General features: G+C 35.2%; 1 protein-coding gene across 2 annotated transcripts in view; it reads right to left on the minus strand.

Moving 5' to 3' along the window:
- Positions 1-11,720, minus strand: part of grm1a (glutamate receptor, metabotropic 1a) — a 48,476-nt gene that overhangs the window by 31,691 nt on the left and 5,065 nt on the right. For both annotated transcript variants that reach the window (XM_024291096.2, XM_024291097.2), the window contains exon 3: positions 9,191-9,440. In XM_024291096.2, coding sequence (XP_024146864.1) covers positions 9,191-9,440 — 250 coding nt within the window. The remainder of the gene's footprint in view (positions 1-9,190; positions 9,441-11,720) is intronic.

Consider the following 11,720-nt stretch of genomic DNA (forward strand, 5'->3'; position numbering starts at 1 on the left):
CGTATTCTAAAAGAAGAATCAGCCACTTAATTTATTCCTTTTAGCACCTTTTTTGTTCACTTCTTAATTTGCATCTTTTTGTTTTTACTCAGGAAACCTAAAATATAAGTAAAAAAAAAAATTGTGAGCTGGAAACAAGTCGTACTCCAAAGCAAATATGTTATCCTTAAAATTCCAAAAATCTGGTTTTCTGTCTTAATGTGTATAAAAAATAAGGAAATTTGCATTTCTTTCATCTATTAAGAAGAGTCGAAACCACATTTAATTTCAGATGCCAAAATCATCCTTTTTTTTTGGCATCATTTTCAGTTTCGCTGCCAGAAAAAAAATAAAAAAAACAGTCTCTCTTTGCACTTGCTCTGCTATTTGCTGAACATCTCACACCAAGAAGTAAACAGACAGAAATCCACATCCTCTGTTCTCCGTCTTTCTGAAACGGAGACCATTTCGTCTATTCAAGCCTCCTTACAGGAAATTAAACCAAACGCAGGAAGATCAGACCCCCCTGCAGTCTTTAAACCTTAATGCAGTGTGAAAACACACACAGTCTCCTAATTTCCCATAATCAAACAAGCAGAACTTCCACACTCCTCCATCAATGTCCGTACAGCTAACAAACAAGAGTAAGCTAGTCAAACTGGACCCGAACCAGAAGCAAGAAACGTAAGACAGGGAGAGAAATGAGCATTACACGAGCAAAAGCAGCTTATGCAAATGACTCTCAGTAATACCGGCATTCAAGGAGTATTAGAGGGACCGAGAGAGCGAATGCTGCTAATTGCAACAGAGCAAGCAGGCGGGCAATTGAGTAGGTGGATTCACAGCGAGCAACTATTCAGAAACTTGCAACGGGAGAACAGACGAGGAGAGATGACAAAACGCTCCGCACAGGAAATGGGTATCTGGGTGAAAAAGGCTGCAAAAAACTGGAGCTCGGCGGATGGGCCTGGAAACCATAGTAGTTTCTTTGTTTAACTCTGTGGGTGGAAATTATTATTCAGGATTCAGAGCTCCCTTTTAACAGTTTAAGCTGCAAAAACGATTAGTGGTGTTGGCCCGGGGGAAATCACACACACACGGTGAGATGCTTTAAAGATGCAGTTCTCACATCATCAGCTCACTTTCAAGAGGCCTTTTTTACCCATTCATAAAAAATAACAATAATTATAAATTATTAATTTCTCTTATCTATGAATCTGAAAGTATATCCGCCCTTATGGGGGATTTTTATGTGTTTTTCTGAAGCTGCAGATTATCAATATTGAAGTATTCAACTTTAGTTTATAACTTAATGAGTTTTAATTCATGACAGAGTTTATGCTTTTTGACGTAAATAATTAATCATAAAGTAAAACAGCTTAAATGACTGAGTTTTGAGCTGTTAAGATACTGTTATAGCAGTCTTTTGAATGAACTATTAAATTAAAAGACATGGATTTCACTATATTTAAAATTAATTTAGCTTCAAACTCAAACTAATGATTTTTTTCATAGTGTAGGAGTTCATTTTGTCAAAAGTCTAATGTTTTTTCTTGTTGCAATAATAAAAAATATATATATTAATTTGCATTTAATCTTTTAATCTGTGTTTTTTGATTTGATATAGTGTAAGTTATATTTCAAATCAATAATATATAGGTTAACAGGTCATTTATACCTTTCTAGCTAACATTTTATTAGTTATCTACTGTCTAACTCTAAGATGTATTTGTAAATCCTTAACGAGCTATTAACTGTTATTTAATAAGTCATTAATAACTCAATAACTAACAGTTTATTAATGATTTGTTAGCTGCAACAGTTAATTATTATAAAGTGTTGCCATGTAAATGATAGCAGGACACCAAAGTGATAAATTAGGTTGACGAATTACTTAAATTTTTAAAAAATACTGTGTTTTTTGTTTTTTTTTAGGGAGATTTTTTAAATAATTTTTTCTAAAATGAGTTCAGAATTTTAGGTAACAGTCAGAGGTCGGACAAAAAAAGGGTAAAATTCTGATTACAGTAGAAATTCTGAAGAAAATTTGAAAAAAATCCACGTTTAAAGATAAAAAATAGTCATTTTCAGGTTTGGTTGAAGTTTTATCTTAAAGTCAAATTTTTGGAATAAAATAAAATCAAATTTAATAGAACTTTATTGTTTTGGCAAAGTGAAATCGTCTTTAAAAATGAAAGATTACTTTAAAAAAACGGATGTAATAGCATCAATATGAGGAACAAAAAAAAAAAAACATGCTAAATTTTTAATAGATTCATACTTTTAAAAAAAGGAGTTAAAACTAACCAAAGTTTTTAAGTTTTATCTTTTTTTAAGTATTTTTCAATCTAAAGTTACTAGAAAAGAAAAACATAATTTTATTATTATACTATTTATTTATGCCTTTATTTTTAATCTTCCCAAATCCCTTAAAATCTGTCACAAAAAACAATTTTTAACATTTTTAACCATTAAATCACTGAATTTCTCTGCAGTTACAGTTATTAGACACCTGTTCTTGTAATATAACTAATTTCCTTTAACTACATTTTCTGCTTTGCCTAAATAGACCTTGTTTTATTGTTAAATTTGCAGAAGTATGTTGCATTAGAGCATCTTCCTCCCCTGAAAGCAGAAAGCTTTAGGGTCTGGAAGGTGTCTGGCAAAAGCTTTATTTGCTCAATTTTGACCAGCGCCGTCCAGAACTGAAGAATATCATCTTTCTCTGGTGTCGGCACAATTTCACTGCTGAATGGAGCAAATAGCTATTAGTATGCATGCGGCTGGCCCACACAGAAGGAATGCAGCCAGGCGAAGAACTGTCAATCAGGCTGTCATTGAGTGTTGTAGACCTACATTTTGACCCAAAAAAAAAACATTTTTAAGCTTAAGCTTCAATACTTTTAATAATCTGTAACTTTTAAAAAGCGATCAACGTGATACTAGCAGATTTTGAAGGATAAAAGCGGCGTGAGCCGCTTTTATCCTTCAAAATCTGCTAGTATCACGATGATCGCAGTTGGAAAGTTACTGAACATAAAAGAACGTTTAAAAAATGAGCTAAAACTGATTTAGTTAAGGCTTTAATGCAACTTACTTGGATTTTTACGAATTTTTAATCCTCTCATGTCCAGTGCGGCAGATTAGCTATAAATGCTAACTACTTAGTACGAGTTTTGACCCTGCTGTCACCTTACTACAACTCCCAGCAGCCACTGCCATGGCTTCCTGCCTCCATCATCATCAGCACCATCTTGCATTTAAACCCACCTCAGAAACTTCTTCAGTGCGAAGTCTTGTTTTTGCCTTGTAGACAGTCTGAGCATTTTCTCTCCTTTAATCGTTTGCCTGATTTTCCTGCCTTGCTCCTTGTTTTTGACCTTAGCCTGGTTTTGACTATGACTCCGCCTTTTCCATGCCTGTTTTTTTTTTTAATCTACGTTTGCACATGGATTCAACTGCCTCTTCATCACAGATTCCCGGAGAAAATTAGAGAGATTTTGCAAATTAAAGTAGTTAAATTGTAAGAACCCAGTGAGCTATAACTATAAAGATCAAACCACATTTAAGTCAAATTCAGGGAAATTTATGAGCAAATTTAATCTGGAATTGAAGTTAAGCATTTTCATTTTTTCTGATTTTAAGTTCAACTTTAACACCAATCATCTTTTAATCTAGTAGTAAAAAAACAAAAACAAAAAATGACATATTTTCTGCAGTAGTTTGTTAGAAATTTGCCTCTGAGTTCTTAGTGGGACCACTGGCGAGGAGAAAGCCCGCCCCCACTTCCCATCATCCATCTATTAGAGGTCTAACAAAAATTGTGAGCATTATAGGAGTTATCCAGACGAACAGTTTTGAGCAAAATGGCAGCTCAAACAAAGACGTAGATCTAGAACACATAGAATGAAGGGGAGCAAGGAGCTCGTATTGTATTTTTTACATCACAAATAACATCTTTTACTATTTTTAAATCTCCAGATTCTCAGAAATTTGAATAAAAAAAATACAAAGCTTAGTTTTCTAAGAACATAGAAGAGGATTTTCATCGAAGTGGGTCTTTAATATTCACCTACAAACTCATAAATGCTGGAAGGAGGTTAAAGTTGCACATCAAGGATCTACCTTTTCATGTATTCATTTATATTTCATCAGGAAAAAACCTTCAGAAAAAAAAAATCAGAGGAGCAAATCAACTCGAATTCATCTGAGAGTAGACGTGATGAGCGAAGACAAGCTGCTTCCTCCCCATCTGAATTCTCCAAAACCTCTCATTTTCTTTTCTTTCACTCATTTTTTGTTTTTTCTTTCACTGGTTACTCATGAAAGCTTTCATCTTATGTAAAAACCACATCTTGATCTGACACTCCATCTTCACATAGTTTTGTGCACCAGCCAGCTGCCAAAAAATGAGCTAGTAATTATTAAGTGAGATGATATTTTGTCGTGAAAAATACCTAAAAAAAAAGACTTACATGCTGTACGAGTGTGGATAATCCTCCCAGCATGCCTGATAAGTGTGTGGAATCCAAACAAGAGGAGTGTTTCAGCGCGGCTGAAAGGTGGAAGCGGATTGGCTGAATCACAGCTGACAACAGGGACTCACAGGGAATTAAAAAAAAAAAAAGAAAAATCTCTGACTCTCAACAGCGGGGTAGAGTGGAAGTAAAGTGTTGAAGTGATGCAGAGCCGAGTCTGCAGATAAGGGGTGAAGTGTGTCGAGCACGCCGCCGCACCCGGTCCTTGTCTGGAGAGCATGTTGGCCGCACGGCAAAAACAAAAGCTCTCACAGTTCATATAACCAGAAATAAAACTTATGTTTGGTTTCACCAGGACTGCATTTGTCATTCAGGGGTTTTTCTTAGCTTGTTTTGAGTATTATCAAAGAGCTTTGATAGTAGCGTGATTCATTTTGAGTCACAAATGTTTGAATTTGTGTTAAATGGGCGGTCAACCTCTGATTAAAAGATTGCAGGTTCAATTCCCGCCTTTTCTAGCCCCACTTTGCCTCTGGAGGAAGACTGGAACCAGTGTGTGAATGTGTGAATGGCGCTTCGGGCCCTACAGGAAGGTAGAAAAGCGCCACACAAGCATATAAGACTGGGAATCGATTAGAATTTCCAGAAACGATTTGATTCTCAAGAACTTTAATCGATTCAATTCCGATTTTTACATTGTTTCTCAAAAGGAGAAATTCTAACAAAAATGTTCAGATTATTAACATTGTAAACATTGTTCTGTTTCTCCTGGAGGGCGTTTCAGTTTGGCCACCAGGTGGCGATATTGCTTTAGCAGTACACCTTATTGTAGAAGAAGAAGAAGAAGAAAAAATGTTTTTACTTCAAAGAGTTTACTTTAAAAATATTTATTTAAAACATTTTGGGAAATTCATACCCGTGAGTTTATTAAGACGTACATTTAGTCAGCAATGTATGCTTAGGTCAACCAAGCCTTAGCATTAGCCGTCCTATGGGAAATTCCATTAAACGTTAGCATCAAGCTAAGCTTAGTGAATCGATTATTGATCTATTAAGTTTAAATTGATGACTGTATTTTATTAACCCAACCCTAGATATATATATATATATATATATATATATATATATATATATATATATATACACCGCTTACTGTTGAATTACCAAGTATCAACGTGTAACAAAGCATTTAAAAAAATTGTATAAAAACATGTGCTTTTAAGCCCCAGGTGTTCACACTTGACAGGGAGGGAGGGACTTCCTCTGCTTCTTTTTCTACTGTTTACTGGCGCTTGTTCGCCACCTACTGTTGGAAGAGGCTTAGTGCAAAATGTGGAAGTGGTGCAAATCTGGGGAATTTTGCTCCAGGCTTTTTCTTTCACATCTCTATTCTGATATATTAAAATACTTCATGTTAAAGAATTCCAGCCGGGCACAAACTGCAATTCTATGAGCAATTTTAAAACAGTTTCTGTGAATTAAAGGCGATATTATCCATTTGTCACTCGTTTTGCGCGTAGACCTTGAAAACAGTTGTAAAAACTTGCTTAGCTAGTAAGAACGAAAGGGTTTTGAAGACAGCAGCAAAAAATGCAAGTTTACATCGACTTTTCACTGGAATTTGATGCTTGAACGTGCACTACCGAGGGCGGTGTGATCGTAGCTTCATTTTAGCACTATTAAGTGTGAAGCCTTTTACAAATGACTCCTTTGTTGAGCTTTATGAACCTATAAAAGTTAGAAGGAGAGATAAATAAATCAAATATTTATGTGGGTGAACTATAATACAGATAAAATATGAAAGTCTTTATCGATTTGGAGAAGCTTAAATTGGATGTTAAGTTTTAAAATGATGTTAAAATATGTTTTATCAAATATTTTGGATTAAATTGAGATTTGGCGCAAAGGTCTTTAGGGAAATTACACTTAATTCTTACTAAATGCATTTAAAAATAGGTACTTTTTATATTTATGTTTGCTCTTTTTCTTCCTAATTCTAGATTTCATTGATCATCTATCAACATAATTGTAGTAAATTCAGTCTGTGCAGAAATATGCTCCACTATGACATAAATCTTCCAGGAGGAAACAGTTTTCAAAGCCGTTATTCACTGGTTTTCGGCTGAAACTGCTGGTGCTACTTACTCACAGATATAACTCATTAGTCACTTTGTTGCAAGATTCAGCAATTAATTGTTCAGTTTTCTGTCTGATGCAGCGACTGTTAAAAGAAAAAAGGCCTTGGGGGGCTTTTTTGCTGAAATGGCTGCAAACAATGCAGCTGAGAGCAGTGAAAGTGACAAAAAGTAAAGCGTTTTGTGATTTTTCCATCTCTGGAGAATACCTGAGAACAATTGGAAATTACTGGGCTGCAGATTTTTAGGAAATCACGTCTTCACTCAAAAGAAAAGCTCTTTCCAAAAAGTCCTTTTCACACAACACCCTTCACAGCTTTCATAATTAATCTTGAATGTAAGTTTATCGTGGCAGGAGGATGCAGTGCAGACAGGAAGTTGCATGGGTGCACGGTTTTGTGCCTGCCAGCTTCATTCAGTCACACACATGACATGGTATCTCTGTTGGCCCAGATTCAGTGAGTTCACAAACCCTGACAGAAAAATATGGAGTCACTGCTGTTGGTAGATGTATGTTTTACGTTTTTACACACAATAGAAAAAACTGTGTTTATTGTGTCAGAACGCCAACAGAGCTAGTGTCTAATTGCATTATTTTTTCAATTTCTTTTCAACAAATTGTGATTTTTATGATATTTTTCCAGGGGTTTTTTCACGCTCTCTATCTCCATCTCTTCCTTTTTTTTTCTTTGACCCAGAAGCGTTTCCTCAACCCACGGAGATTTCCACCAAAGCTAAAAAAAGACACACTTTTCCTAGTCCCACAGAGGATAAAGAAAAGGAGAGGTATGGGAAGGAGTGCAACCAATCCCAGAACGTCCTGACGATAGATAATTTAAAAGGCACTTGGAAGGACACTCCCCCCCTCCAAGTGCATGAATGCATTGATTAGAGCCTCATAAAGAGAAATTGTCTTTATCAGAGGAGAAAACAAAAAAAGGAAATGCTGCTTTAAGGGTAAAGACCGTGACTTCTTAGAACATGCTGGTGCCACCTTTCATGAAATTACTGCATGAGAACAAAGACTCTTTGTGCATTTATAATAGACCTGACATTGTAAAGACACTGAAATTACCCTTACTGCATACACTGTTTTGATTATTCGAGTAATTTTTAACTCATTTTCATCCTTTAACTTGTCTGGGATTGCTCTAAAGCACGTGTGTCAAAGTCAAGGCAGATCATTTTATTTTATTGTTATTAATGACCCGATGTTATGTTGTCCTTATTTCTAATGTGTATAATTTTGACAAAATATATTTTTATGGAGAGTAAAATATTAAAAATTATTAAAGGTTTGAGTTAATTTATTCTAGAATAATATTACTGACTTTTTATCATTCATATTTATGTTAAAAAGTTTTATAAATTTCACTTCTGTTACCTTTTGGGACTGTTTTGGCATTTAGTGAGATTTTGTTAGGCTATTTTGGAGTTTAGCTAATATTTCAGCTACATGCTAGCTGTTTTGGCTAATTTAGGCTTTTTTAAAGTTTTTTTGCTACGTGTTTTTTCAGCCACATGCTAGCAGTTTTGGCTAACCTAAGTTTTTTTGTGTTATTTTTTAGACTGATTTGGAATTTAGGTAATATTTTAGCAGGCTATCAGCTTTAGCATTTTTAGCTATCAATTTCAGTATCTTCATCTATAAGCACTATCTTCGTCAGCAGCCAAATTCCGCTTATAACATTTATACTAGCATTAGCACAGACAATGATATATATCTAGTTTTTAACCACACCACTCATTTTGTTTAAAACGTAAAAAAAAAATCACATTTCCCCGAGGGCGCCATGCAGCTGGGGCTGTTCGTGGTTGTGAAAAATGACTAAACTTACTCTCGGATTAAAGATTTTTTTGAACAGTTTCAGGCTCATTGTTGAATAAATGTGTGAAATAATGAAAAAAATATATGTTAAAAAAATTCCAAAAAAGTAATGCCACTCTGCAGAAACTATGTCCAAAAACACGTCTTTTTTTTGGCAAAGAAGGAATAATCGTAATTAAATTTCCACTGGTTTTACAATCGATCTGAAGAAGATCAGAGTAGAACTTAAAGTATTTAATCACTAATGTAAAGAAATTAATATTACTTTGCCATGAAAGCAAGTTTACATAAATACATTAAATAAGGACACAGTTTAGTCTCTTGAGGCCAGAATAAAAGTTAAGCACAGAGAAAAATTTGGATGTGTGAGAATCTTCATTACTGTCAGTTTTTTTAGGGCAGATTGAGCATTAACGAGCATGCGCAACAAATCCTGCTCCTGCTTTCTAATGACTAAGATTACACAAAAAGTATGTCACACATTCATTCAGCGCTCAGTACGGAGGGAGAGGATCATTTTCAGCAGCGGAGGGGGATGTAATCACCACAAAGCGATGACGAAATATCAGTAAGTAATGTGATCAGATTTGTCAATGCAGACAGCATGAAGAAGCATTTTGTGTTTGGGACAAAAATACCAATTGTTTGATCTTGCAAAACACTGGTGGTGTTTGTCTTCTTGGTTGCCTTGGAGACGTACATCTCAGCAACCAAAAGTCTCCTTTTCTTTCAACCCGGTCTGTAGGAACGTTCTGGAGTAAAAGACGTACCTGCCGACAAGGAGGAACTCTCCGTGCACCCCGAGCCGCCTCATGGCCATGAGGAGACCGCGGACAGTCATGCCCTCGCAGAAACACACCACCACGCGAGCTTTGGGTAGACGTTCTCGTAATTTCCTCAAAAGGCGGTCAAAGTGCTTCTCGCCTGCGTTGCTGTAGATTTTGTCGGAGTGGGCGATGCACAGGCCTTCCTGAGAGGCCAGCTCCTTAAAGGCCTCCATGCCGCTCTCCCCGTAGTTTCCTGAAGGTGACAAAAAAGTTAGATTTTTTTCTTTTATTTTTAAACAAATTACCTTAGAAAGGTGTAAAACAGTGAAAAGGTTTTTTTTTAAGCATTTAGCCTTAGATATGTTATATGTTCTTCTTAAACCTCTAACACTAAAAGAACCATTTGGTCCAGTTTCTTCTTGACCAAAATCCAGCGAGAGCCGGAACGACCCACATTCTTCTATGAAAAATACACAATATTTATGTTTATGTGGTCATAAAAAATATTTATGTTTATGTGGTCATAAAAAATATTTAAGGAAAGGAGTTTTTGAAGATTACAATACAGTATTGAATTACAACATTTATTTCTTTTAGCAGCACAAACTGAAAAAAAGTGAAATGTTGAATCAATTAACAAAAGTTCTTTAATTTGTTATTTTTAAAAAGATTAGTTTTCATCACATTAAAATGATGAGTCGATGGTTTGCTTAACTTAACAATTTAATTTAATTTAATTTAATACATTTACATGTTACAAATTAGCCGCTGAAGATGCTAGTCTTGATAGCTGAAGATGCCGAAATTGATAGCTAAAAATGCTGAAACTAATAGCTGAAAATGTTGACGTTTATGGTTGAAATCATGAAAGTTATTTGCTGAAAACGCTAAAGCTGATTGCCAGCTAAAATATTAGCTAAATGCAAAATTAGCCAAAAAAATAAAACGATAAAACAACAACAAAAAAAACTTAGGTTATCCAAAACAGCTAGTATGTAGCTGAAAAAAAGCTAAACTACAAAATACTCTAAAAAACAGAAAAAATCCTAAAGTAGCCAAAACAGCTAGCATGTACATGGAATATTAGCTGAATATTAGCTGAACTTAAAAATGGACAAAAAAAACTTTTTTAAAAATGCTGAAATTAGCCAAAACAGCTAGCATGTAGCTGAAAATAAAGCTAAACTCCAAAATGGACAAAAAAAACGTTTTAAAATTGCCTAAATTAGCCAAAACAGCTAGCATGTAGCCTAAATTTTAGCTACACTCTAAAATGGACAAAAACACTTTTTAAAAATGCCTAAATTAGCCAAAACAGTTAGCATGTAGCTGGGATATAAGCTAAACTCCAAAATGGAAAAAAAAAAAAACTTTTTAAAAATCCCTAAATTAGCCAAAACAGTTAGCATGTACCTGGAATATAAGCTAAACTCCAAAATGGACAAAAAAAAAATGCCAGAATTAGCCAAAACAGCTACCATGTAGCTGATTTATTAGCCAAACCACAAAATGGCCTAAAAAATCTTATTAAATGCCAAAATAATCCAAAGAGGTAGCACAAAGCCAATTTATTAAACTTTAAAACTGTCCCCTTTTAACATAATTATGAATAATAAAAATGCAGAAATATTATTGCAGAATAAATCAACTTGAAACATTAAATAAATTTATTTTTTTAATTTCTATAAAAATAAATGTCAAAATTATACAGGTTAGAAATAAGCACAAGATAACATTGGGCCATTAATAACAATAAAATAAAATGATCTGGAGGGCATGTGTCAAAGTCAAGGCCCGGGGGCCGAATTCGGCCCCCGGGCCTTGACTTTGACACATGCTTTAGAGCCAAAGAGCCACAATGAAAGGATAAAAGAACCACATCACAGCAGTCATCCACGCCATCAAGGCTTGACCGAAGCTCTGATCCAGTGGTAATGAGTGTCGCAGAGCTTGCAGGCCCCTGATTACAATCATGCTCAAAGAGTGAAGATGTCTGCCCTTGTTTAAGTTCACACTGCAGCAATCAAGAACGAGTCAAAGCCGTTCGAGTCTAAATCTTCCACGTGGACCGACTAATGTGGATTTGACACGTGAAAACCAGCAGCCTCTCACTTCAAGAAGTGGATTACACCGACAATCCGTGCTGGAACACGTCTTTGTGTTTGTCAGAGCGAAATTAGAAGCAAAATCTGAAAACATTCATGTCACGATTGCTGCGATGGGAGGCCATCTTCACGAGAGCACTCAGATAATCTATTTGAGAACGGCGTGGCTTTAGAAAACACCACGAAGAGCAGCTGAAATAGACGTCCCTGCCTTGCATCTATCCCAGCACACAATGGACCCCATGTGTTGCTTTTCCAATAGTCCTTTGATAATCTTTTGAATTGCTTCTTTTCAGTCTCCCACTAGTTCATGAACATAATGATATCCAATTATTTTACACTTGCAAGACGGGTGATGCGTTTGTTCACACCCCATATGACCATCAAAAATGCAGACGGAGCATTTTTTTTTTTTTTTTTTTTTTTTT

Source organism: Oryzias melastigma, linkage group LG24 (assembly GCF_002922805.2).
Source record: "Oryzias melastigma strain HK-1 linkage group LG24, ASM292280v2, whole genome shotgun sequence".
Classification (NCBI taxonomy): domain Eukaryota; kingdom Metazoa; phylum Chordata; class Actinopteri; order Beloniformes; family Adrianichthyidae; genus Oryzias; species Oryzias melastigma.